Below are 27,919 nucleotides of genomic sequence, written 5' to 3' on the forward strand. Positions count from 1 at the left end.
TATGGGAACAGACTCCTCTGAAAGCCACTGCCCCCTCCCTCCTCTCTCGTTGTCATCTTGCGCCCTCCGCACAGGAAAGCCGCAGTCTCCAGCGAGCGGAGCGCAAATTAAAGCCTTTTTTTCCTCTCATTATCAGAGAGGAGGGGGGGGGTCAGAACAGTTTGCTCCACTTTCTCACCGTTTCTCCACACCGTCAATGGGACCCGACGACTGAGGTCAGCCTGTTGCATCTCTTTTACCCGGAGCCGCAGCCATGGACTGCCGCGCATTCGGGTCGGTGCGCCCGTTGTTCCCTGGATATTTACGCATCGCGCTGCTGTGGGTCGTGCCATTCGGAGCCTTGGCGCAACATGGTAGGTGGATGGAAAACTTTTTCCATAGCTCAAATCATAGTTTATTCGAAAGAACAAGACCGTCCAAAATCCTTTGTGGCCCCAGCTGCCATGCAGCAGATGATTTTACCTTTAAGACGCAACATTCGTTCTCAATTTAATGATGAGGCGCATTTTAGAGGGCAATATAATCCCACATATGCCGCTTCTAAAGATTCATTCTTGAAATAAAATGCAGGGAAAAAATAAATAAATAAATAACATCTCGCCTGTTAGAAGCAGCAGACTCTGCAGAGCTGCAGGACTTGGCCTGTGAGGCTGCATTCCGATCACTCAGCAGGTCCAGAGGTTAGATGGACCTACAGACAGAGACAGAGAGGAGAGCTCAGACAAGAGCAGACATTGGACAAAACAACTCAGAGACACTTCACTTAAAGGCAAAGACTGAAAGCTGAAACTCAGTGGTGGACATTTGTCAGGTTAAAATCGTCCTGTCACAGAAACATTAAAAGTCTTCATTTTGATTTCTGTAAAAGCTCCTTCACTGATGCATCATTATGATCTGATTGCTGCCTTTTGTGCCCACTGTCACCGAAGCTTTGGAGCTGATTTGCTTTGAGAGGTGAAGGCACTTAATAAAAAGGTAATAAATGCTATGAAACAACATAAACAGAAATAAAAGTCGGCTAACAGCAGACTTATAAACAGAATCAGAGAGCCCTTCTTGGAAACATGTTGCTGTAATTGAAACAAGATCACACTTTGTGATGACTCATTGTACAACTTAATACACTTGTTGCTCAACATAATCCAGTTTACTCCTCTCTCAGTGCTGTTTCGTCAGGAGTGCTCCAATCATGATATTCAGCCAGTGCTGGCGTGACATGTGTGGCCAAGAATTTAAAAGAAGACTGTAAAAGATGCACCTAACCTTTACGGTTTTTGCACCAAAAAAAGTCACAGATGCCACTTTTGTGAGCTGCTGTTTTACGAGAGAGAGGCTCTGTTCACACTGTGGCTGAAAGTGTGGAAGCTTTGAGGACACACGTATAGAAGGAAAGACAAACATGACCTGATGTCTTACTTAAATTCAGAATAGAAGATGGCTAGAAGTGTGGAAACCAAAGTAGATCTGGTGCTTTTTGGCCGTTAAAAGCAGTTTCCAGCCCATGAAGGTGCAATGATAATTCAAATATCAGATATGAGCAGAACATGTCTAATTAAGCTAAAGTCTTATCTGACTATAACGTAAAGCTGTGGTCTTGTCCTCCATCTTTCTCATATCTTTGTCTCCAGGGCGTCCAACAGCACATAAAAGCATGCAGTTGTAAACTTTAAGGCAGGCCATCGTAAAATGAAGCACTGAGGGTCCTCGCAGGGCTTTGCAACAAGAATACCAGGCATATCTGTGCCAAAGCAAAGTCTGCTGCAACTCCTGTAACTCCAGGAGACACTTTTGTCCATTTGCCAAAAAAAAAAACAAAAAAAAAACGTTGTCTTCCAAAGTTCTCTATCTGATGTGATGGTGCAGATGGAACGAAAGGGCAGCTTGTATTCGACCATCTCACTATCACCTGTGGTTGGACAAGCAGCTACTTATCATTGTCAAGCTGAAAAATGTGATTTATCTGACTGTTAACTGTGATATTAATTGTAAAAGTTCACCTCTTTGTTCTGGAAAAAAAAAGACTTTATAGCTATAAATCCAATTATCCACATTTAATGTGTACAAGAGAAAAGTCTGGCCTGATGGCAGGTCAGAGGAAAGGTCAAGTGGTCACTCTCTGGAGAACGTAAAAACCACAAAATTTCACACCAAACCATGTGATGCTTGAGAGATTTCGGTCCAAAGGGGTCACCCGGGCGTGGGTGGAATCAAACGCCGGCCACTCATCGCTGCCTGCTGCCGCTCCCGCGATTTTCCTGCAGGTGAAGCCCTTCAGCTCAAACAAGTCTTCCTTGTCTTCTTCTTTCCTTTGTCTTCTTTCAAAAATAGTCTTGTTTTTTTTTTCCTCTCTTGCAAGGTTTCATCTGAGAGTTTTTGTGTCTCTGAACAGTGTAAATGCTGTTTTTTCACTTTGTCAAGAAGACTCGAGACAAAACGCAGATGTTGGCAAAGAAAGAAAAGCTACGTGGCCTCCAGGGCTCAGGAGCTTCATCCCATCACATTTTCAATCACCACTGCTCTTTAAAAACCATATTCTCCAAAAGCCTGCTCACAACACTGCTTTAGTAATGAGTGATAATGGGTCTTATCATTTTCAGATCTCATCCAGACCCGTAACCCTTTCTGTTTTCATGGTGAGTGACAGCCCCTCTGGGAAAGAGACCCATAACCTCAGTTGTGTTAACACCACGCTCACCCAAATTAATCTTATTTCCTGATAAACTGAAGAAATCCCTGCACATCTGGGCTGCTGAGGGCCTCCCTCCCAGTGGGATCTCCTCCCCCCCCAGGGGACGCTTCATTAGCTCACCCCCTCCCCTCCGGCTCTGTGAACTCATTAAGCCGCCAATTGGAGCAGTTTAGCCAGCAGCCAAAGTCTCGCTGATTGTCCTCCTGCCTGAAAACCTGGTTGTTTGGACAACCTGTGACCTCAAATCTTGTCAGCGGAGCTTCCAGACGAGGCGTAAACAAGAGCATTTGCTTTCAAGGGGCTGTCAACATGAAGACCAGCCTGGAAGACCTTGTTTGGGCTTGGGATCACTGCCAGTAAGTTTGCCCTGTCCATTCAGGACTTTGAGGGTCTCAAGACGTCCTAAATACCCTGAATGTTTGTTTTCCCTGACGTGACTTTGCTCAGCCACCCCAATCGAACTCAAACAGGGGAAAGGGAAGACGTGTTGTCTGCTGGAAGCAAAAGAGCAGCGCGTTCTTTTGTTTGGGTTTGTTAAGAAAGGCCTCTGCTCACGACTTTGACCCATTTCACTTCACAGACGTAGAGCTTTTGAGAGTGTGCTAGTGTGGAAAACTACATGTTCTGCTCAAGTAATTCCCCCGGTTGTTTTAGCCTCCAGCTGCTGGCGGTGTTCAGAGGCCTGTCATGCGCCATTGGCTTTAGCATCCTTTCCCGGAGCGAGCTTAGAGAGGCGAGAGGCTCGCAGGAATGTCTGTTATTCTTAGCAATTTAGATAACCTCTGGGGGTGAAATGATCCTTCCTGCTCACCTCCTCAACGCCTCCTGACACTTTGAAGAGCAAAGCGCACTCATCTTTTTGTCACCTATGCCGTGCTACCATCTCTTGCCGTTTGCCTTGATCGTGACGTTGAACTGAGGTGGTAATTTGTAAGATTCATGGCTTCTTTTGGTCTCTAACTGGCTGTTTCTATCCTGCGATTCTAAGAGGTCACCCATCAGTCAACCGCATTGCGATGTCTTCCACCCCGTCTAATTTTCTGCCCGTTAAAATGCATCTGGATACCACAGACAAGAGAGACGTACAGGAAACAAAGACGAGAGATCACAGGCTGCACATCAGTGGGATCGCTGTTTTGTTTAACAAGCAGAGAAGAAGAAAGAAGATCAAATCAGACGAGAACATCGGCCAGCGGTTACATTGACATTAATTACCTTAAATTCTCTGTCCAGGCTTTTAAACTGAAGTCTTTTGTTTCAGTCAAATGAGTACAAGCATGCTTGATCTTATTATGTTGAAGTTTAGAGAGATTTTGTTTCACCAGCCCGGAAAAACATTAAGACATAACAATTGTCTTTTAATGGGAAAGTTTAAACTCTTGAAAATGAGCAGGATTTAACAGAACTATATTTTCAAAGGTCAAATCCCATTGATGTGTTTCGGGCACTATTGGCCATAGTGTGCTTTTTACTTTAAAGACATAATTGCATGCAGCAGTGGTGGTTTTACTCAAGGGCTATTTTCTTTTCAGTGGTCAGTTTCATTTATTTTGTTGTCATAACTTTGGTTTAAATCATTAAACTGAGTTTTACTAATCCAGTTCATTTAGAGATCCTGGTTCTATGTTTAAATCTGCATTTTTTTTAAAAATGTTCAGCAGATCTATGATTAGCCGATGTTGGACAAACTGCTCCACTTAGAAGCATCTATGGAGCTTTCAATCACCTCTCACTGTCTTCATCAGCACATGGAGTTGACGCCAGGATATAATTTACAATCCCACCTGCATAAAAATAAGATTAAGATTGTTTTGTCAAACTACTACCCCGAAGGGCAAGATTAAGGTTTCATCGTCAAGTTTAAATGACGCCTTTTACCAGCAGTGCACTGATAGAGAGAGAACTTCTCGGTTAAAGACACTCTGTCAAAGACTTTGGTGTCGATTCCCACGCCAGTTGTTTTTGTTTCGTCTATCTTTGTCATGTCTGTCCTCTCAGACCGGTCCTACAGCAGGACCCCGTCAAAGATAAAGACTTGACTCCGGGGTAAACCTGCTCGTCTGATCGTGGCGTGAGATTCTTCGGTTTTCATTTCCTCTTGATTAAACTGGCACATCTGGAACTCTAAAAGACAAAGGGAGAGCACGAGAGTTCACGTTGGAAAAGTTGAGTTGAGGCGAGCCTCCGAAAAGTTCTCCCAAGGTGGAAAATATTTTTAAGACTTTCATAGCAGGGCCTCAGTAACGTCTGTTTCTCAGTCTGGAGAAATCCATTATTTTTTTGGTCAATTTTTCTGCTAAATTTCCTCTCTGGATAAGAGTTGGACTCCATCCTCGTGTGCTTGTTCTCCTCATCTCAGCTCCAGAGTGTTACCCAGGAGGCCATCAGACTTTGCGTAATCCCTATCGCAGCGTGGACTTCGACTCCACAGAGATCCAAAACACGGCCATCCAGGACCTCATCTGTGACCACTCGCTGTCGCCAGGCTGGTATCGATTCAGGATCAACAACAAGCCGGCGGAGATGCCGACCACCTGCATCGAGGTATGGCAGAATTATGCCAAAAAAAAGTTGTTGTTTTGACATCATTGCACTCTCTCCCCTTCTGCGTCTCTGCTTTGACTACTTGATTGTCAGGATTCCTTTTTCTTAAAAATAGCATCCTCTGCCAGTGCAAACATCTAACACGCAGCACATTGGTTAAATAAGTACCTTCAGGCAAGGTAGAGGGGATAATAACCCCCTCGCTGCAGGTAATGACTGTTTCTGTTGACGGCCCCCCCCCTCTTGCAGATGAATCGTTGTGGTACGCAGGCTCCGGTGTGGCTGTCCCTGAAGGACGCCTCCCTGCCACGGCCCGGCGAGGTCCGCCAGCTCTCTGCCTGTGCCACCTGGCAGTTCTTCCACGGCAGCGCCAAGGACTGCTGCCTCTTCCGCATCCCCGTCACCGTGCGGAACTGCGGCGAGTTCCTGCTCTACTACCTGCAGCCCACGCAGGGATGCATGGGATACTGCGCTAAAGGTGAACGTGCTGGAGGGGTCAATGCGGCAGCAGAATCTGAGCTGACCTGAACATGTTTGCACGTGCTCTGCGCTATTAGTGAAGGCTGGAGGTTGCAAATTACTGTCCGGTTGAACCTCATATCTCCAGTCTTGATTTTAAACTTGAAGCTTATTCCTGTTTTGGGTGTTTAATTCCTGGTTGTTAAAAAGATAAATCGAACTTTTTGTTGCTAAAATGCCATTGAAGAAAAACTTCGAGTATATCAAGTCAAAATAGCAGCAATGTGTTTACATTTCATATCACGTGGAGCAGCTCTCTTTTTAAGGTTTCTGGTTTGTTTTTCCATCATAATAATGAGAGAGAAATCTGATAAATCTCATGTTTCAGTGGCTCCAGATTTGGGAGCCAGACTCTGCCCACCAGGTGAGGTGGAAGTCAACGGGCGATGCAAAGGTGAGATATTCTGAGAATGTTTCTACCTCAACCACAGAACTGCTACTGTTGTTGATCTTAGTATGGACCAAGGAATTTGGATAATTTTGCACTGTGAAACTAAAATCCTTATCAGCGTTGTTGTGGAGCGCTGCTTTACTCCTCTGTCTGCGTTTCAGCTGCCGTTCCATCCCTGCCCTCCCGGCCGGTCATCACCCCAGAGCTAATCGGCCAAAGTGTCCACCTGAGGTGCTCCTTCATCCCGCCGCCGTGGAGCCAGCCACTGGGCTTCCAGGTGGTTTGGGCCAGACACATCGGCCACAGCATGAAGGCAGAGATCAGGCAGGAATCCACACTGAAGCCCTTCTCCGTGGCTGAGATGGATGGCGTTCACTTCAGGCTCGGAGAAACGGTAATTCCTGCCAGACCGTGCTGAAAGCTTCAGGGTGCACATGTGGAGGGGTCTGACCCCTCGAGCGGGCAAAGTAAGCCATGGATCACGCTGACCTCTTTTTGCCTGGGTTCAGTCTCACAAAGCAAAGGCAGAGAGGCAATGTGTGTCATATCCCGCTCAGAGAAGACAAGAGGAGGGTGGGGAAGTTAAATCAGTTGCAGGTTGGAAGAGCCTCGCTCCACATGCTTCCCATTTAAAACCTCGCCATTCAAATCTTCACAATGAACCCTGGGGAAGTTATTTTTGCGTGGTCAGATGCGCAACATCCACAATAAAGCCGTTGCTTGCGTTGTTTTCTCGACTTGCGCAGCTGAGCGAGGTGTTCATAGGTGTTAACATGGCTATTTTCTATTAATAGCACACATTTTGGGTATAAAGTTAACACGCCCAGTTCAGTTCCAGTGTCCTGCTTACATCTGCCTCCTGACAGGAAGCTGCATCCAGAAAACTGCAAAAAGTGCTGACTCCTCTGCAAGCTTCTGCAACCTACACCCATAGCACCATTCTGTGCGTAGATCTGTAGTAAAGATGACATGATTTCTCCTCTGAGAAAAGCACTTGGCTATCATTTAGCATCTGTGGTTGACCACTGCTGTTGTGTTGATGACTGATGTTTCCACAGCGTTTGCTGGACAACGAATACTGACTTCAAAGCAGTTAGTCCTCCTCAGCTGACATCTATGTGCGTGATGGTGGTCAGACGTCCATCAGCTGTATTCCTTTATCAGGAGACATGAGGTGATACAAAGCATTTGATCAGTCAGACTTTGCCTTTGCATATTCTTTGAGTTCAGCTTCGTGCGCCAAGACCATCAGTCATTTTCTGATCCAGCATCTCGGAGCTAGGAGAAGAACTGCATCTTACATTCAGCTGCAGTTTTCACTGCTTGGATTGGACCAGGAAGTCCTCCAGAACATGAGTCTTGTGCTGCTGACCAACAAAACATTTGTGCTTGTCAGGCTGAATTTTTGCTCATGAACTTGAAACACTGATTGCTTTTCTGCGCACATTCTCTGGAGTAATAATCCAAAGATTATTTCATCGACAAGTCTGCTGCACAGCCTCGTTTCCAAATATCCAGAACCCAGAGGCTGCTGACCACTCTCACTTCCTGGAGAAATTATTTGTTGCCAAGAAACATTAAGTAATTAGAGTTTTAATGCAATGCTATTTGAAACTGCGCTGATGTCACTCAACTATTCACCCTTGTACAGCTGTTGTCCATTGTGCTGCCATATTTGGACACCAGGGTTGTATTAGTTGTGTCTGGAACATGTTGCAGAGGGCCGTCTTGAACACATGTTGATGTTGCAGCTGAGTTGGGTCAAAGGTCATCACGTTAGTGCTCTCAGAGTTGTGGATCAGAAGAGCTCTGCACTGAGAGCTGCATAAGGAAATGTTTTGATAAATCACAAACACTGCGTCAGTTGTACATTGTTTGGCTTTCTCAAGACTAACAAGTGCACGTTGTAGAAATTTAAGACTCTCTTTCACTTGGAAATGTAATCAAAACGGGTCATGTGAGGTTCTGTACAGCTGAAACATGACTGTGTTCCAGACAAACAGAAAATAATCCTGTTCTTCAATTCAAAAGCAGCATCAAGTGATGTTTTCCTTGCAGTTCTCCTGCAGTGTGTCGACTTTCAGAGCCAACTTCAGCCACAGCAGATCTACTCCCAAAGAAAGTGAGAGCTTCTACGCTGGACTGAAGGTAAACGTTCTTGAGTTATGTTTGAACACCAATCTGCACCCAAGATAAGAAGTAAAGAAGACATGGTGCCATTTTTTATACAGCAGCAAATGGAAAAACCTTGCTGAGCTGAAACCTGCCCAGCCTAACTCACCAAAGGCTCCTCTTCCCGCCTCTTTCTTTTCAGTTTTCTGCAGACTCGCTCCACATAGCAGAGAACAGTAAGGAGCACGAGGTGACCGTCCACAGCACAGTGCCCATCCCGTGCTACAGCCCCGACCACGGTCACCAGTGTGGAGTTCCTCTGGCTCTGAGCGTCCACGACCCAGGTCAGACCTGTAGGAAAACAGCAGATAGTGTCTGTGTGGTCATGCAGTCAACCATTTAATTCAGTTGATAAACTGAGTGGGATGGACCTGCAACAACCACCACAACTGATAATACACACCATTTTTAAGACATAATGTCCCATTAATTGACAAGTGTTTTCACTTTTATGACCACAACACAAATTAGAGGAACTTCTTATTAATCCTTAAAAGATCCTTTAAAAGCATTACCACCTTGTTAATGTCCTGCCTGAAAGATGCAAATGTTGTTACAAGCATCTTTGGTTAGGTCAGAGCGAGTGATGAGCGGCTACTTCGTGCAGAAAACTCTTTTCATGAGCTTGCTTTCTGCTGTGCTCCGACTTGCCTTATCCGTCATCACATCAAAGCCAGTTCAGTAAGACATTATTACAGATCCGCAGGCAGCTGTGTGCCGTCCGTTAACGCTAACTTCCTGCTGTGTTGACGTCCACAGACAGTCTCGGACGTGAGGCCTCAAATGTGGTGCTGTCCGCCTGCCAGGTGGAGCTCCAGCCAAAAGCCTGCAGCGACAACAGCTGCGGCCAGGCGGCCTTTTTGGTCACTGCTGTCACCGATTTTACGCGAGATGGGAACCGAGCAAGTCTGATTGGTGTTTTACCAGGACCCAGTGCACCGCGACTCTGGAGAAAGTACGTCCCAACGTCCCTGAAAGTGAGTTGAAGTGAAATTCCTTGAGTGTTCAGCGTTAAACACACACAAATCTAATGTATTCTCGTTCAAGTGAATACCAAAAGTCTGCATGTAGTGATAGGTTTATTAAATTTATGGTGTCGAATTATCAAAGTCAAATACAGAGCATTTCAAACCTGTGCAAACCTTGAAGAGGTTTCATAGAAAACTGGAATCTGATGGATGCAAGTTGCATGGCCTTTAAGTGCTGGATGTCCCTCAGTCATCCCTGGTAACGTATAAGTTGGCCAATGGCAAAAGAATACGGTGGCAGATTCCTTTCTTTGTATTTTTGTTTGTTTTCTTCTTGTGGAACTTAAATCCCCTTCATAGCTTCGGAGAAACTTAAGATGCTTCAGGAATCCTTGAGGAGTTCTTCAGAAAATAAAAGAGGTCTTTGCGATGTCCGGGTTCTGTTTGGATGTTTCAAAAGTAATTTGGTGTCATGGATTCTTGATATTAGGGTCCTTCAGACCCTTCAGCAGTGTGATATAATTATAAAAGTATTACTTTAATTAGAGAGTATTAAAAAGATGGTTCTTATTACAGGTTTCTCTCTCATATTGTTTACATATACACACAGTTATACAGTGTTTTGTAAAATTGAAGGGGAGGGTGGGGGATTGGGGCCATAAGTGTGCCTGTTTGATGGTTTGACATGATGTTTAAAAAGTGCTGTGCTATGTAGTTATTAGCTCGGTCCACACAAGTTATTACGTTATGTAAGACATGATGTCAGCCCTCCAGACATTTTGTATCTGAGAGGCCTGGTGCAGAGGAGTTTTCCCATCTGTGGTTAGTGAAAACATCAAAGCCAATGGTCAGACGGTGGGAGGGTGGAGCCCCCATAATCTTTGCTCTCCTGACCTCTGCCCCCAGGTCACGGTCCAGGACGTTCCTACTTCAATCTGCTACTCTCTGACTGACCCTCATGTCATTACCCTGGACGGCAGGTAATTAACCTCCTAATTGATTATCAGCAGACATCAAAGAGTAATTTGAGTTTCAGTTTGGTAAAAGAGATATTGATATATTTGGATGTCCTTCTATTAATCTGCAATGTGCAGGCGATATGAAAACCACCAGACTGGCACCTTTGTTCTTTACCGGAGCCTGGTCAGGGAATTTGAGGTCCACTCTCGCCAGTGGGACTGTGGCAGCCGACACTACGCTGTCGCCTGCAACTGTGGCGTCGCGGCGCGAGAGGGGAACGATGTTGCCGTCTTTGACATGTGCAACGGTCAGCCGCAGGAAACCAGGCCACAGCTTACCCTAAAGACCTTAGGTGACAGGGAGGGCAGTCGAGTCCGGGTCCTGGAGTCCCACCAGGGGAAGAAGGTCACCGTAGGTATCCAAACATTTTGAGACTGGTGCAGATTTGTTAGGAAAAGTCATGATAGTGTTTGTCACATCGCTGGCTCCTTTTATGCTCGAATCATACCCTGTCAGTTGCATGAGGAGTCTTGACTTTAATCATATCCATCATTCAAATTTGATCAAGAAGGCACAGCTCTTTCAGGTTAGAATCTTTTACTTTTGCTGCATGAGAAGATTATGCTAATAAGCTACTGGATGTGACTCTCCTCTCGTAGTTGATCTTTCCCTCCGGGGCCTTTGTTAGGGCCGATGTTGGCGACTGGGGGATGAGCCTGTCTGTCCGGGCACCCAGCGTTGATTACACCAACACACAAGGCCTCTGTGGTACCTTCGACCGCAACGGCAACAATGACTTTCATGGCTCTGATGGTAACTCCTTTGGCCCCAGTGACCTGCATCTCTTCATAGAGGACTGGAGGTCAGTCAGCAACAGCAATTAGCACAAAAAAAATAATAATATTAGTGTGTTTGTTTTACTTTATGAGGCTTAAATAGTTGATTTTTTAAAGAATTCACAGATTTATTTGTTTCTTTCGTGTGTGCGCTAGGATCGCTCCTGGTGAGAGTTTATTTGACAAGACGCCTCCTGGGACGACGCAGGAGGTCAGGAGGCCCTTCTGTCAGTGCCAAAAAGGATACAGCACCTCTCATAATGCTGACAGAGGGATGAGGAACTTGTACAATCCGTCTGCTCACTCAGACTGCATAGCATACGATAATGTGGATTACACATCTGTGTTCCCCTCTATGGACACAACAGTGGAATACATCAAGAGTCCAGAAAGAGAGGAAAGCATCCTTGATATGTCTGCGTTTAACAGTCATCCTTTGGAGAGGAGGCACCTTCGGTCTCACAGCGAGAACAAAAACAGCGATCTTGAACTGGACGGTGAGTTCAGGGAGGATCTCCTGCTTTCTGTTGACAGGCCGAAGAGACAGGCGTCATTTGAATTCCAGCCTGTCTTTGCTGCTCAGAGCCTCAGCCAGGCTGATCTGGAGAACTTTGCCTACTTCTTCCCTGAGGATCACCTGGCGGAACCACGACCGGAGGTGCAACCTCAGTGGCCCACGCCAAGTGGCCTGACCTCAGCCAAAGCTCTGGAGGTGTGCCAGATAGCTTTGGCCAACTCCACTGTTGGTGCAGTGTGCCAGGGGCTGCTGGGACGCCGGCTGGACGAGGCAGTGGATCTCTGCATTCTGGACCTGCAGCTCAAAGATGACTTGGGCTGGGAGGAGGCACTGCTGCCATACCTGGAAAATGAATGTGAGAGGAGGCTGTTGGAAAACCGGACCCAGAGAGCCCTGGAGGTGGGTGGTCCACCAGGAGTGTCCAGGGAGGTGATGACAGTGTTGCGCTGTCCCAACTTCTGCAACGGAAACGGAGAGTGCACAGAATGGGGCTGCGAGTGCTATCCCAGCTACAGCTTCTACGACTGCAGCCTGGCCATCAGTGAGTACCCAGAGACAGTTGTTCCAATCCTTAATGGGTTCAACAGGCCAATTACTGTGTTTTTACTGTGCTCAAACTACACTTGCTCGTACACAGCGTACAACTGGATGATCGTCATTAGAATGCTACATCCATGTTTTCCTTATGTTGAAATCAGATTAGAAAAGCTCTCCATTGATCACTGTGTGGGGATGATTAGCTAATAATTCATATTTGAAAATGTACCAGCATTTCTGTGGTGAGCTTGAGTCGAAGAGTGGTTTCGTATCAGAGTGGAAGAATCTCTGTTCTAATTAGCTGCTGAAATAACTAATATTTTCCCTTTTGAGAGGCTTGTAATGCACTCACGAACAAACAATAATCTGTGCTCTGATAGGCCAGCCAGTAGAGTTAACAGACTTGGAGAACGGTGGACTGTGCGACATCCGATCCTTCAACTGTCGCAATGTTCGAGTCTTCGGCCTCGGCTTCATCGACTCCTCCGACCTCAGCTGCCATGCCACCAGACTGAAGGTGAGGAAAGGCAAGGCCAAAGGTTGTTTTTTTTTGTCAAACTATTTCCTCTGAATTTGATGATGACCTGCTTCCACAGTACATGAACGGAGTTTGGGTTCCAGGGGAAAAACAGAGAACAAAAGCCACCTTCCTCAGCTCCAAGGCTTTAGACTGTGTTGTGCCATCTCTGAGCAACACAGCCGTCAACACAGAAGACTTCATGATGGACGACAAACCATACGCACGCTGGGAGATTAAAGTAATGTCTCTGCTGTTAACCTGAAAGAGGCTTTCATTGTTTCTTTGTTGGTGGCTGTTTTTCATCGTCGGCTCTACTCTTTCCTGTCCCAGGTAACCAACGATGGCTCGCAGTACAGCCAAGCCAAGGTGCTGACAATCTACGATGGTGTTTGTCAGGTCTGCGAGGCATCGCGCTCTGGACTCTGTAAGTTAAAGGTAACTCACATACAAAAGTGAACAGTGTTTTTCCTCCATGTCAAGCTGGTCATCACCTTCACACTGATCGCCCAAATGTTTCCTGTTTCGACCACAGATCTAATTGATTTAACAACAGGTCACATGTTAAGAACACTTGGACTCTCCAGGGTTTGTCTGACTTAGGGAAACAGATTTTGGAGACAGATGTGATTCAGTGGGTGTTAGTGGAAAAGTGTGGTGAAGTGTTTATATGCTCTGATAAGAATACACTCTGAACAACTTGTAGCTGGTTCAATGACTAAACCAGAAGACTGTGTGATTTCCCATCTTCACAACATGCAGCAGCTGGCTATTTAAAAACCCAACATTAATAAAAAAGAATAGGTATAGAGGGGGTTGTGTTGTTACTGGAACTGCTTTTTATGGCAAAGGAGACAGGACATCGTGTAACCTTACAACCTGGAGTGAACATGCTTGAACCTGCTTGCCAAAGTCAAACTAAAGCGAATTCACTTAAGCAGAGACGGAGCAGGAGATGTGTCTTTAGAGCTGTTTTCCTGTTACTTACCTGCTACCTTCAGAGAAAACCACAAAAGGATAATAAACAGCTTGAAAAAATATGTTTTAGAATGTTGTAAAGCTGCCTCAACACGCCAACATTTTAAAACAGCGCTGTAAATATGAGTACGCAAGCAAACCTTTTTCCTTTTTTTTGCTCTGTCTGTGGTTGCCAGGAGAGGACGTGTAACATCGACGGGATGTGTTTCACAGAGGGAGACTCCAATCCCAGCAGCCCTTGCCTCCTGTGTGACCCGGACACCTCCAAATTCGCCTGGTCTGTGAATCAAGGTACAAACACCTTACTGCGTATCTCATTCTGTGAATCATAACAATGCCCCTGTGCACAAAGCCAGGTCTAGAAAGAGATCCTTTTGTCCATTTTGGCTCCTGTTTGTCACCATCAGCAGATCAAAGGAGCTGATGTTTAAGTTTCCCAGCAAGCCCCGACCTGTCGCTTACCCACTCTGAGAGAGAGGGGAAGGGGGGGAAATCACATGGTTGACTACCACAGCCACATAGAATGACAATCATCCTGACTTACACTCAGCAAACCACAAGTCAGTTGTAATAGTGGGGCTGTAATAGCTGTGCACTGCAATAAATTACGGACTTAACATGTCATTTTGTCTCACACTTCAGTCTTCAGGCCTGAATTTTCTTAGAGCGGCAATTCTAATAGATTTCTCAACAACAATCATCCCGATGTGATGAGATAATTCCTCTTCTACTGAGTCCAGGTGGACATTATAAAAAGACAAAATAAGGTAGATTAAAGCACAAAAAGGCTGCATCATGAAAAAAAAACAATTTTTCTATGAAATTCTTGCTTTATGTTAGATGCAAGTGGAATTATCTTCCACAATGCCAGACTTTTTGCTCATTTCTAGACAGTTTGGAATTCAGTAATAGTAATAATCCTCTTAATCAGCGAGTGTTCTCTTGTCAGTTTCTTAACATAAGACCATCATGCTGAGCAGGTGTTTCCTGGGATTATCGTCACTTTCTTCTTATTAAACATCTGTGTGGAAAACGTGACCTCAGCGGTGGATGCTACATGATCTTGTTGAAATGGCCGTTGAGAGCTCCACTTGGAAATAAAAGCTGGAAACCCCTCCAGCCACGGACATGTGTGTTTACAATGATTATTCCAGGAACAGCCTGAGGAAATGGTTTTTGCCAAAGCAAGCTAACTTGTTAATAGTTAGACTTGTAGATGTAGATGTAAGCGTGATAACAAAAGAGCTAATGTTGCTGTTTGTTAGTTGCTAACAGTCGAGAGTCGACTCACTTTAGAATAAAATTGCATCATAAATATAGTTTAACACTCATCTTTGGCCTCTTTCTTAACTTTACCTCCTCTGTCTTCAGTCAACGAGCCGCCGGCTTTCCACCGACCTCAAAGTGATCTGCGGACGTTTGCCGGGGAGAACTTTGTCTTCCAGTTTGCAGCATCAGACCCAGAGGGCTCGGCGCTCCTCTTCCAGCTGGAGCAAGGGCCAAGGGGGGCTTTGCTCTCGCCTGCCGGCCTCCTTATCTGGAGGGTTCCATCGTTCATAGAGGAGGAGGGACAACAATTGAGCCGCTCCTTCCGCTTCATGCTGTCAGATGAGTGCAACGCCCAGAGCACCTTCACCGTGGAGGTAGGGTTTGAGAAGGAGAGGGTAGAGCAAGATATTAAATACAACACATATAGCAATAAGAATTAGGATATGCCTCAGCAGTGTGTCTCTTTTCCATTTGTGAAACAGATTGATGTGGTGCCATGCGGGTGTCAGAATGGAGGTACATGTGTGACGGACGTCAATTTCCCTGCTGGCAGTGGGAAGTACCTGTGTGTATGTCCTGAGGGTCAGCAGGGCGACCTCTGCGAGGAGGACGTAGACGAGTGTTTGTCAGCCCCGTGCACGGTCGGCAAGTGCATTAACACAGCCAGCGGGTACAGATGCGAGTGTCCTGCGGGGCTGAGAGGTAAGAATTTCGTGAGAGTCCTTGAAATCTACCCGCATTCGCAAAAGATAGAAGCGCTGGTTTTTAGAACTCACAAAAAGCAGGTTCTGTGTCCTCCTGTCTGGCTCCACACGCATCATGTCTGCAGGTGTGGAAGATCAATCACAGTTAAGGTTTATGATGGCAGAAACAATTTCCTGTGTGTGTGCGCTTTTGGCAGGTGTAACATGCCTGGAAGATATCAATGAGTGTGAAAGGAAGCCTTGTTTCCAAGGAGTCCAGTGTTTCAACAGCTTCGGCTCCTACGGCTGCGGCCCATGCCCCAAAGGCATGGTGGGAAATGGGACGGCGTGTACAGGTAAGCACAATCATACAGTAGATTTTTAAGGCGTGTTATGCCGTGTCGATGGCATATTCATTATGAAATTGTTTTTATCAGGACAGATGCTAAGACAATTCTGCTAATTGCATTGCATGGCTTTTTTTTTACACGCTGGAAGAGATGTTCAATTACTCATTTGCCAAATCTGGTGTCCAGTCATGAGATCTGACGGCCAAAGACCATAAAAGAAAGTCTGATCTTTACATCATGTGAATAAAATGAGAATTTTACTTTCTACAGTTTTCTGGGATGATAGAAAAAAAATGAACATGTTGGCCCAATTACACTGACTCTGAATAAATCCTTTTACTTCATATTCGGTCTAAAAATGATTTCATTTAAAAACAAGTGAGATATTTTACTCAATTACCAACGCAGGCCAATTTTCAAGGATTACAGAAAATTCGGCTCAATGACAATAAATTATTCGTTTAAAAATAGTGATAATGTCTCTTATTTTCAGAGGGCTAACATCTAAAGATGTTTTTACCAAAATAATTTAAAAAGAGGTATAGTGATGGAAATTCTGACATGCACACTGTACATATGAGACACCTACATATTACCACATAGTTTCTACCCCAAAAACCTGGATCTCATTAACAGGCATAATATGAGTTTATCAGATATGGCTGTTGTCGTGTTGTGCAGCCATTCTCTCGAATTCTAAGCTCTCACGTAATTTTTTTTTTAAAATTTCCCTAAATGTCGTTATCACATATCAGATCATCTGTCGGAGGCTGAGAAGTTGGTTCCAACATTCTTTATCATTGCACAACCCAACTCCAAAAAAGTTGCGTCACTGTGTAAAAGATAAATAAGAACAGAATCGATCATTTGCAAACAATCTCAGTTTTCAGTAGAATCCAGTCACGTGTTCACGAAGCGGTGAACCTCGCTTGTGAACCACTGAGCCTTTCCAGGATGCCCCTTTCATACCCAATCATGACACTATCACCTGTTACCAAATAACCTGTTTACCTGTGGAATGTTCCAAACAGGTGTTTTTGGAGCGTTCCACAACTTTCCAGGACTTTTGTTGCTCTTGTCCCAACTTGTTTGGAACGCTACATCAGATTCAGAATAAGCAGATATTAACAAAAATCAATGAAGCTGATGAGGTCAAACCTTGTCTTTGCACTGCTTTGAGTGGAGCATATGTCAAAAAGGATTAGGAAGTTATCACATTGTGTTTTATTTATGTTTTACACAGCGTTTTCTTGGAATCGGGGTAGTACAAAGTAAATCACTGTGAGCATCAGCGAACTGCCTTGAATGTGACAGTGAATTTGTTCAGCGCAGCCGTGCGTCTCTGAGGAACACTCAGTCAGGATGCAGCACTTGTCCTGAATGGAAACCAGATGTCTGATGGCAGCTGATATCGCTGCCTCCCTCCATGTGCTCACTTTGTGTTGCAGTTGCCGCTAACTGGAGTTAAAGCTTTGAAAACACTGACACTGGGACAGAAAACTAAAGGTTTTTTTTTTTGCCTGCTTCCAGCTCAGCTTAATCGCTCAGTGTACATATATATGTACAGATGTTAATTCACACAATAAACACATGAATAGTTGGAATACTAAAACGTCTGAGAGAGTCTGCAAATGCTTCACAGTGAAATCCTCCCAGCAGCTGTAGAAAGGTAAGAATTAAAGGTGCAAGGCCATAAAACCGACAAACTTTTCTAAATCAGGGGTAATTTGTACCTTGATAAAAGTTGCCTTTATTTGTATTTGAACAAACTGTTTGTCAGTCTGTGGTTAGTGGGAAACTTGTTGCAGGTACACTTTTTTTTTGGCTAAAAGTGTTGTCACTAACGTGCAAACTTTTCAAGGCTAACCGCTACTCAGTTCCTCTTTGAATTTGAGGGCTTTTGTCTTTGTGAACACAAAGTTATTCTACATTCATTCTACCAGTGAACACATCAGCATGCTTATTTGAGGCAGCCAGGCTCGTTGCTAGCTGTGGTGGCAGACCGTCAAAGAGAAATGAGTTTGTGATTGGCTCTGTGGTTTGTGGTGCCAGAGTTAAACAATGAGATGTTGAACTTCACCAGGGGTGTATGTAAAGTTGGTAATACATGGCTATAAAACAAACATGGCCTGAATGGCATTTACAAATTATCACCATTGTTGTGGTGTCAGCTGAATTGTGTCCGTCTTGCAATTACATTGTTGTCCTTTCAGTAATCAAAGAACCTCAAAAACCTGCCAACTAAGCAGGCTAACACTCAAACCAAGGTGTACGTTTCAAGGTATTATCATCCCTAATGGAAAACTTGGCTCACAGCAAGCACACAGTATAAATACTGTCTGTAATAAATTGTTTGTCATCTTTATGGAGCTTTGTAAAAGTACACTCATGAGGACAAATCCTTGGATTTCCTTGTCCCCTTTGTTTAACTGCCTACTCTTCTGTCCTCTGATCCTCTCGAGCAAAGGGACTTTGGTTTCACTTATGTGACCTCCATGCTCGGTTCAGTGCAAAGGTACACATCTTTGTGTGTCAGGAGCTGCACCAGGGGTCACGCCATGAGGTTCCTAAATCTTAAATGCCCTGTGTTGAAGGCATTGCTAATGCATGATAAATCAGAATCAGGTTGCAGTCATGTCTGAGACATGTCTGCAATCTGTTGTCGTCAGTCACTGAGAGTTTCCTGCTGTGCTTGTGGCTTGTAGATGTGTTGATAGGCTGTGAGTGGTAATCATGGCTCGTTGAGATCTTTACACAAACTCATTCCAAAGTCTCGTCTCTTTCTTGGCATCTGTCCTGTTAAAAAACAACCTTTTGAACCTTCCAGGCGACAGTCTTCAGTCATTTAGCTCTTTGCTGTCGGTTTATCACAATGTGGGTGATCTCTAAACCAAACTCCAGACAAAATTATCAGATAAAGGTGTTAAATGGCCACCCAAAACATAATCTGTCTCTTTCCTCATACAGTAGTCATCAGGCCAGTCCCCATCTCTCCCACATCTGCTCCTCATATGACTGTCTACAAGATGCCAGATGTTCTGCAGCAACCACCCAAAATAAAGACAGACACTAACCGGAAGACCTCAAGTGGTAGCTCCGTGCAAACAATTCCAGGGATTGACCCAAACCGATCAAAAACTAAGACTACCACATGGAGGCAGATTCCAGGAATAAGCCAGAACCCTGCACTGTCTGCGGAAACTAACAAGAGCATCACAGCAATAACACCAATCGTGTTCCAAACAAAGGTCGATGCTTTGAGAAGAAATGAGGGAAGTAAATTTAACCCATCCACGACTAACACGGACACTTTGAAGAACATCTCAGAAACTATGCCGGACCAAGTCAAGCCTGATTCTTCCAAAATTATCAACACTATTGCCAAGACATCCGCTGTGACCCAGGTGTTGGGAAATGACAAACGAACATCAGGTAAGGCCAGCGTTTCCAATGATCTCTACCAACTGTGTTTCTTAATACAGAAACCTACAGTTTTACTAGGTTGTAGAGCACTCTGTGAGCTCACCTGAGGGCTTTTTAGAGGAACAGAAAGTATTTATTTGGAAGCTCCATGACATGTTAATATGTAGAGCTATGGTACATCTTACTGTGTGAAGACGGACTTGTGATCTTCTTGACAGCTGCCTTATCGTCTTAGAAGGCCGTACTTTGCTTGGCCGCTGTGATGATGAACCACAGTTTGTGTCTTTCAGGATCTGGTCAGTCATCGGCTGTGAATGTGTTGCCAACATGTGCCAGTAGGCCCTGCTTCCCCGGCGTTCAGTGCATCAACCGCAGGCCGCCACATGTCGGCTACGTCTGTGGACGTTGCCCACCAGGCCTTTACGGCAATGGGCGCACCTGTATGAAGAACCCCAAGGCAGGTAAGGGATTTCTTTCTTAACATCTCATTTTGCAGTTTTGTAAGCAATGGCAGTGACACTTAGTTGCCTTTCATTGTTTCGAAGCTCTTCTTAAGATGAAACATACTGAAGAGCTATGGAGGAGCCCACATTTGGAAAAAATTTCCATTGACGTAAAGGAAAATGCATGCATGTCAACATACATGACTGTGCCTGAAGACGCTTTTATGTGTTGTTGTTCAGGGATAAAAAACATCTTGAATTTGATGGAAACAATCAATGATGTGAAATCTCTCCAAACATTGAAGGCCACTTGAAAGAACTTTAAATTTGTTCTTATGACGTTCTAGTTTCCCTGATGTTGTTTTATGTGTTTTTCTTGGTTGGAAGGAACGCCATTTATTGCAGCAGATAAATCATTTTAAGTGGATGTTATAACCACCGTTGGTACTTGGCTTTTTGAGTCAGCGCCCAGCCACAAAGTTTCAGCTGAAGTTTGCTTAAAGTTATTTTCTCATGAGGGTAGCGAACAACCCAGAGGAGACAGTTTCATTCCAACTTTAATCCCTTTACTGTGGATCATGTTTGTCTGGAACAAAGTGTTTATGCAGATGAATCAGTCAGCCTCAAATGAGACATGAGACATTTAAACCAGTTTGTAATGCTGTTCTGAAGAGTGGTTTGGCTTTCAGGATGAGGACTAGCAGTTGTGTTTGGTGAAGATAATGCTATTTCAGGTAATGAGTTGGGGTTGCGTGGTGTAAGCTTTACCAAATGCAATTAAAAGCACCACAGAGCCAATAAAGATTCCCCCCATGAGAATATGAACTGATGTCACCTCCCGTCTTTCCTCAGCATCCAATCACCTTCCTCAGCAGCACACAGTAGCCAAGACCAGCCGATACCCGCATGGAAGCAGCAGCAAAGTCTCCCAGCTCCACCTGCCCAACCTTCCCACCAGGCACAGTATCAAACACCTGTCTGCATCTGTCACCAGAGCCAACCGAGATAATACACCACGCCAGGTTCCCGCTTCAGGGAGGGGAGGCGGGACAGGGAGGAGAGAGGCTGTGACTGCTTCAAGAGATGTTCCAAGAACATCAATCCACCAGGTCACTTCAAATACTCACATCAGCCGCCAAAGTGCCAGGACATACACCAGTCCTGGCATGACTATCTCCAGGGAGTTAATGGTTCCCCATGTGACGGTCTCCAAGGTGAGTTTACCATTTCTGTACTGTGTCATCTTGATGAAATCTATGAAAGCAGTCGTGATTTGTGATGTGGAAGTGGGCATGAACGTCAAATCACCCTCCTTCCTCCCTTCTCCCAGCAGTCTGAAGGAGCATTGACTGGTGCCACGCCTTCCAAGGTAACACCGTCTGGCCCTCACCCATCCACTGCCAAAGTGATGGAGTCCAAACAGACAACCCAGCCCCAGCTCAACCATCTGGCATCCACCCAGGCCAAACCCTGGACCCCTCCAAGACCTGCTCTCCCGCTGACAGCGGCCCTCACCGCTCTGTCCTACTCACTGTCTGAATCAGAGTTCTCTGCAGATGGAGATGAGGCTGAGCCTGGATCCGAAGGCCCAGAGGTGCTACAGGTCTTCCCAGCATCGGCCTTCACAACACCAGGCAAGACAGTCTACAGCAGTACCCTGCTGCAAAGAGCTACCTCCATCCAGCCAGGAGATAGGAGCGGCACAACAGCCGACAAACATGTGACCACTTGCGCCGACCGGCCATGTTTTCCTGGTGTCCTGTGTGAACCAGCAACGGACGGGGGGTTCCGCTGTGGAAGGTGTCCTGTAGGATACACTGGAGATGGACGAGCCTGTCGAGGTAACGCTTGATAGCGTGTTGGAGTATTTGTGACCAACACAACCAAAGTCCACTAATCACACTGCTCGATGGTTCCACTCATCAGCATGGAGGCTAGCCTGAGAGATTTATTCAACTCAATCCCGAAAACATATCTTGTCTTCCATTTGAATTAATGATAATCAAATGCAATTAAGTGATTAATGGTTTGAAGGTGATCAGCCTGATCTAAGGTTTGTCCCAATTCAGGGGCTGCATCCTTCGGAGGACCCAGCCTACGCGGTCTCCGGAGGCTGGGTCCTTCGGAGGATCCTCCGTCGGCCGCATCAACTATCGTTAAATGGGACGGTCTAGCCTTCGGAGCATTTCGTGATTGCGTCACGACGTCATAACTTCTTCCCTCCTAACCCGGGAAAAACACACGTACGGGGTGCAGAGATGCGCCCGTACAGCTCCCATCGCTTGTAAGAGGCGCGAAATGTAGCCTATTATACAACTTACAAATTCACCTGATGTGAATATCTTCACAGCTTCGCGTCGGACGGTTCACGCCTCCGCGTCGTCCATTCATTTCTGAAAATGGACACCTCGAAGGGCGTTATCCCGCTTTTACCATGGTCACTTACGAAAGAAATAATATTAAGTCAATTATTAATACGTTAATCTTGTTTTTTTTTTACCGTTAAAATCGACTGAGTGGACTATTTAATATCGCTTGTTGTGACGCGTTGCCAAGGTAACCGGCTCTGGCCACAGAACCCGCAGCTCGGTCGGCGCAACTGTTATATTAGGCCTAATCAGTGGAGGGAAGTGACATGATTGCTTAACGTTATGTTACGTGATACAAAGTATCGTTTCAGAGGGCAAGTGCACCTCTTACCGCTTGTGTGTGTCCAGAAGATGATGCCAAATTTTGTTTCAAAGACTCAAAGTCCACAGATAGTTTCCTAAATCATTTTTATTGCAAGAAATATTATCCACCATTCACTCTGATCATTAAATGTGGTTAAAGGAAACTATAAAATCACTCATGTTGTCTACTGTCTTGCCGTTGTGATAAATAAACTGTGAAATAACGTATGTTCTGAGTTTCTGTTGCCACGGTTACCAACTAGCGTTTGAGCCAGCGCAAAAATTTAGAACTATCAGGCTATTTGACCGGAACTTTTTTATAGTTGTGCTACAACACTTTTTAACGGAGACCCTGCAGCCAATCACAATCGAGTATTCACCCAAAATAAGATATTAGTTGACATGCGAGCTTGTAACATTTGTAAGTGAAGAGTTTTAATAAGGCTAACTGTTAACTGAGCTCCTCATATCAACAGGTCGCCATTGTTAAAAAAAACAATCGGTGCGCAAAGCATCTTGGGATATGGGAGGCCGTGAAGGATAGTAGCGACGCATCCTCCAAATACAGGGAAAAGGAGGACGCATTTGTCGGCTGCATTTGGAGGATCCTTCGAATTTGGACGAATTGGGACAGCCTTCGCGCAGCGTTATGACGTAATCGGCCTTCAAATCCATCCTCCGAAGGATGCAGACCCTGAATTGGGACACAGCTCTAGTATCATGCGCTTAGGCCAGACACAGAAATTAAACAGCTGTGCACAGCTTTAACAGTGTGCCCTGTTTGTTTTTCAAGCTGTTTGCAGACATATGTGCGGTAGGAACATGGAGTGTGCTGCACCCAATACATGCCGCTGCAAACCAGGTTACACTGGACTTGACTGTCAGACAGGTAAATAAATAATTGCATGCACTATCTTAGCTATTATTCGATATATTTGGTTGTTTTTATATTTTTGTTTCCTTTGTAATTTTTTTGAACATCTGTACAGCAATATGTGAGCCAGACTGTGTGAACGGGGGTGTCTGCGTTGCTCCGGGTGTGTGCGACTGTCTCAGAGGTTTTCATGGAGAAAACTGTCAGGAAGGTAAAGCTTGCCTCTTTTTCCCAGTTACCCCAGTCACAGATGTCCAGTGCACTATTACAGATGATACAACTAACTGAAATGCACCTCTGCAGCTCTTTGCAGGTTACCGTGTGAAAACGGAGGCACCTGCGTGGGACTGCAGACTTGTTCCTGTCCTTATGGGTTTGTCGGACCTCGGTGTGAGACCAGTGAGTTCACACTTACTGGGATTTCCTGTTTCTCCTTTGCTTTTGACTGCTCTTATCACGACTGTAATCCCTCTTTCTGTTGGTCGTAGTGGTGTGTAGCCGTCACTGTCACAACGGAGGCCAGTGTGTGTCTCCAGATGAGTGCATGTGTCCGCCTGGCTGGACCGGACTGTCCTGTGAGACTGGTGAGTGTGTTTTGGTGGGTGTGTTTTTGGTGCGTGTGTGAGACCTCTCACCGCAGATGTTCTCGTCTCTCTCTCTCCAGCTCTCTGCTCTCCCGTGTGTCTGAACGGAGGTTCCTGTGTTCGTTCGAATATCTGCGAGTGTCCTCATGGTTTCTACGGCGCACAGTGTCAGAACGGTAAAATCTACAACTTCAGACATCAATCGATCAATAAGGCGATCAGCAATTCAAGCATTCATTGAGTTACTCTTACATCAGGGACATGTTACGAGGAGCTGAATTTGAAAAAAACATCCTAATCTGTTCAATTATATCAAATTTCCCACCTTTTTTGCAGCTTTCTGCAGTCCACCCTGTAAGAACGGCGGACTGTGTATGAGGAACAACGTCTGCTCCTGTCTGCAGGGATACACTGGGAGGCGATGCGAGAAAAGTCAGTCTTTCTCCTCTTTGTCACTTCTTTGTCCGACCCAATTGTCCAATGAACATTATTCTCTTCATCCATCGTGATGTCCTTCACCTTTGTCATCCTTCGCTCTCTTCTCCAGCCATCGCTTTAGCCTGCTTTGCTTCTTCAACTTTGAGCTTCTTCAATCTCTCTCTGCAGGTGTGTGTGAGCCCATGTGTATGAACGGCGGCAGGTGTGTCGGCCCAGATGTTTGCGATTGTCCGTCAGGTTGGCGAGGAAAGAGATGTGATAAACGTAAGTGCCATGATACAAAAAAATCACAGATTCTTCACTTTCACAACATCATCCTCCAGGGCAACCTGTTGGATCCCATGATGCATCAGTGAGAACAGCTGAAAACATCTGCCTTTCTTTCTTTCTCAAGTCCAAAGTCTGTCTGCCGTCCAATAACTAAACGGTTGTTTGTTAATGAAGTCATTCTGTACAGAAACTATCCAGCAGACAAACAGCTTGAGAAGCATTAGGTGTAAGATTTCCAAGCAGTTCAACTGCTTCGTCCTTAAAATAGGAAAAAATAGAGAAAAACGGCCACTGTGCAAAAATCCCAAACTATTAAATTTACATCGACATAAAACAGAGAAAAACATAAAAATCCTTTCATTTGAGAAATTGTGAAATTAGAAAATATTTGCTTGTTTTGTTTGAAAAATGGTTAAAACAATTCATGCCTAATCAAAAGTGTCTGTTTTCAGACATTCAGATGAATTGATAGAAAGGTACACCACAAACCCACATGGATTTAACATCAGAAACTGACCTGGAGTCAGGAGAGAGCTTTTGGCCACCTCGAACACTCAAACTGAAGCGGAAGCAGCCACAGTGACACCGTCCAGTGTCTCCAGTCTGTGCTGACAGATGCTTCCACAGGGGCGCCCCCCAGATGGAAACCATCAGCTCGAATATCTGCGCTGTTTTATGGGACTGACCTTCTCAGCGAGACGCTGCTGAAGAAACGGTTACCTGAAAGACGCCCAAACAGCGGGAAGAAAGGATTAACAGATAATGATTCTCTGTTGATGCTCAAATCTGCACTTTTTCTTTTAAGAACAAACACAAACGGAGGAAAAAAAAAGTCTCAAATCAGGTTTTCAGAGTCAAATAAAGCCTCTTTTTCAGTCCTTGAATGCAGCTCTAATGTTGAGTCTTGTGTTGCTTCTCAGCCAGCTGTCTGCAGAAGTGTCTGAATGGAGGAGAGTGTGTGGGAGCCAACACCTGCCACTGCGCGCCAGGATGGCAAGGCATGCTGTGTCAGATCCGTGAGTTTCATTTCAGTGAAATTTGGTCTCTTGGCTGACTGACACGATCGTATCCTCCAGGAGTTGCTGTATCTTCTGCCTCATTGTGTGTTTCTGTGTTGTTTCTCAGCCCACTGCGAACAGAAGTGTCTTTACGGCAGTCGATGTGTCCGACCAAACGTCTGTGCCTGCCGGAGCGGGTACTCGGGTTCTCTTTGCTCCATAAGGGTAAGAAGGACTGAACGTGAGGTGTTATCTTAAAATAAAACAGGATTTAGCATGTAGACAGCGTTCAGGACTTCAATCACTTAAACTCTAAGAACAAGTAAGGCCTCCAAATGCTCCTCCTGTAAGCTCATTAAGTCTTGATTGACTTAATTGCATCTTGAGTGCTTTGCTGAAGGGCGCATCAGTAACTTCAGCTGGGAATGCACAACATTTCAGATATTTTCTCCACTACATTTTTCCCAGCTGGTCTGAGAGTCACACGTGGGTCAGACGACTTAAAGAAAACTGGAAACATGTGAAAATCCATCCAATTTCACGAACTGACCGGATACAGATGATGATGTATTGAGGCGCAGTGAGCAAAGCCGTGCAAAAAAAAGTCAAAAAATGTGCCTGGACAGTCTGCGAATGCTGCAGCGCTACGATTTGGTTGTCACCTTATCTGTGCAGAGAGTAAAGCTAAAATTCCTCTCACTTTGAATGTGATACGTCGTACTCTAAATATCATTACTCATTTAACAAAAGCCATGCTAGCAGCTCCATGAGGCTGTGCAGCGGTGCTTTGAGCTAAAGGCTCATGCTAACATAGTCACAATGACAATTCTGACACACTGATGCTACGCAGGTGCAGCGTTTATTATGTCTACCATCATAACTTGGCATGTTAGCATGCTGACATTTGCAAATTAGCTCTAAATACATAGCAAGCATGCCAATCCATCTAACAGTTGTTGAGACATTTCACTCATTCATAAAGGTCGACCTGATGGTAGCACTAAAGGTAAAAATCAGAGGATCAGTAAGTTTTGTTCCGTGCATCAAGTATATGTTGAGATATTTCAGTCTGGACCCAAGTGGTGGACCAACCGATGGACTGCTAGCATAGCTCACTAAGAACATACCGAGATTCCAGTTGCGTAACGTCCTTTTGCAGCAGGTCCAGTCCTTTTGCAGCAGGTCCAGTCCTTTTGCAGCAGGTCCAGTCCTTTTGTTTTGGTTTTCAGCTGATTTCTAGATGTTTTAAAAAGTAAACACGTGTTACTGAAAACAAAAGTCACATATGCAAATCTTTCTATAATATCTGGGCCTCCCATTTGTACTGAAAATTAAACCAAAAAAAAAACTGATCCATACCCAAATCTGTCATTCATAGTGGAAATCAGGAATATATCTGTGAGATGTCAGGTCTTTCCACCACTTAATGATTTGACTCAAACGTGAAGGCACAGAGGACGAACTCAGGTGAGCCGTTCAACGGCCAGGCCGCTCAGCACACCTGTCAGCCACACCTCCAACCTGCACAGAAGAGAAAGAGAGCGAGACACCAGAATCTCAAAAAACAACACAAAACCCCCGAACCACCACAGAAGAAAACGTTTTAGGTACAGTAATCAGCATCACAGTGAGCTCTCTGATCTGTCAGTCATTCTAAAATCTCATATTCTTGTTTTTTCAGCTCCCTGTTACTCAAGGCTGAGTTCTGCTGACAAACGCCAAACAGCTGGCCTTCAGTCAGCGCCGATAAAGCCTCCAGGTGATCCAGAGCCATCAGCACAGACCGCCATCGCAGTTTCAAACGCCAAGGCTAACAGTTTCCCCCAGCTTCCAGTCATTGTGCTAAGCTAGGCTAATGAAGCACAGACTCCCACAATCTCAACCTGACATTCCCGACATTATGAAAGACGTCGCAGTTTTCATTTCATTTTCAGCGTCTTTTGATGAGTCTGAGACGTTGAGCTGTGCTAAAGGGGCTTTTTTAAAAGCAGGTTTCTTATTTTTAACCAAACACTTCAGAAATGAAACACGTGGTTCATGATTTCACAAGCAGCTGTTTCATTCAGTGGTCCGGCTGATCGTTGAAAAGGAGTTGTCACTGTAAATGCCATCAGGTTCTCCACTACAAACCTCTGTACGAGTATTTATTTATTTGGTTGTTTTATATTGTCGTATATTTCTCGCTGTATATATCTCAATCACTGTATAATCGATGTTATTTCGTATTAAAGCTTGTTTATTGGTTGTTTTGTAAGAAAACAAATAAAGGACCTTCTACGGTGTTGAG

At 45.0% G+C, this 27,919-nt stretch overlaps 1 protein-coding gene across 1 annotated transcript; it reads left to right on the forward strand.

Moving 5' to 3' along the window:
- Positions 1–253: 253 nt before the first annotated feature.
- On the forward strand, positions 254–27,914 carry LOC143316175 (von Willebrand factor D and EGF domain-containing protein). Its single transcript, XM_076723947.1, has 33 exons — positions 254–353; positions 5,049–5,233; positions 5,483–5,711; positions 6,081–6,146; positions 6,305–6,537; positions 8,202–8,291; positions 8,458–8,599; positions 9,075–9,292; positions 10,190–10,263; positions 10,378–10,654; positions 10,903–11,105; positions 11,236–12,137; positions 12,514–12,650; positions 12,730–12,891; positions 12,984–13,088; positions 13,805–13,919; positions 15,000–15,271; positions 15,380–15,599; positions 15,799–15,936; positions 18,913–19,362; positions 19,644–19,814; positions 20,649–21,010; positions 21,127–21,637; positions 23,262–23,357; positions 23,458–23,553; positions 23,646–23,741; positions 23,831–23,926; positions 24,007–24,102; positions 24,263–24,358; positions 24,533–24,628; positions 25,555–25,650; positions 25,760–25,857; positions 27,314–27,914. Exons 1-33 carry the CDS (start codon positions 254–256, stop codon positions 27,332–27,334), a joined length of 6,249 nt encoding a protein of 2,082 aa, XP_076580062.1. The 3' UTR covers positions 27,335–27,914.
- The last annotated feature ends 5 nt before the right edge of the window (positions 27,915–27,919 follow it).

Source organism: Chaetodon auriga, chromosome 23, assembly GCF_051107435.1.
Source record: "Chaetodon auriga isolate fChaAug3 chromosome 23, fChaAug3.hap1, whole genome shotgun sequence".
Taxonomy (NCBI): Eukaryota; Metazoa; Chordata; class Actinopteri; order Chaetodontiformes; family Chaetodontidae; genus Chaetodon; species Chaetodon auriga.

Coding starts and splice junctions, on each gene's coding strand:
- LOC143316175 (XM_076723947.1), top strand. CDS start 254: ATGGACTGCCGCGCATTCGGGTCGGTGCGCCCGTTGTTCCCTGGATAT. Junction 354..5,048: donor CGGAGCCTTGGCGCAACATG/GTAGGTGGATGG, acceptor TCCTCATCTCAG/CTCCAGAGTGTTACCCAGGA. Junction 12,892..12,983: donor ACGCACGCTGGGAGATTAAA/GTAATGTCTCTG, acceptor TTCCTGTCCCAG/GTAACCAACGATGGCTCGCA.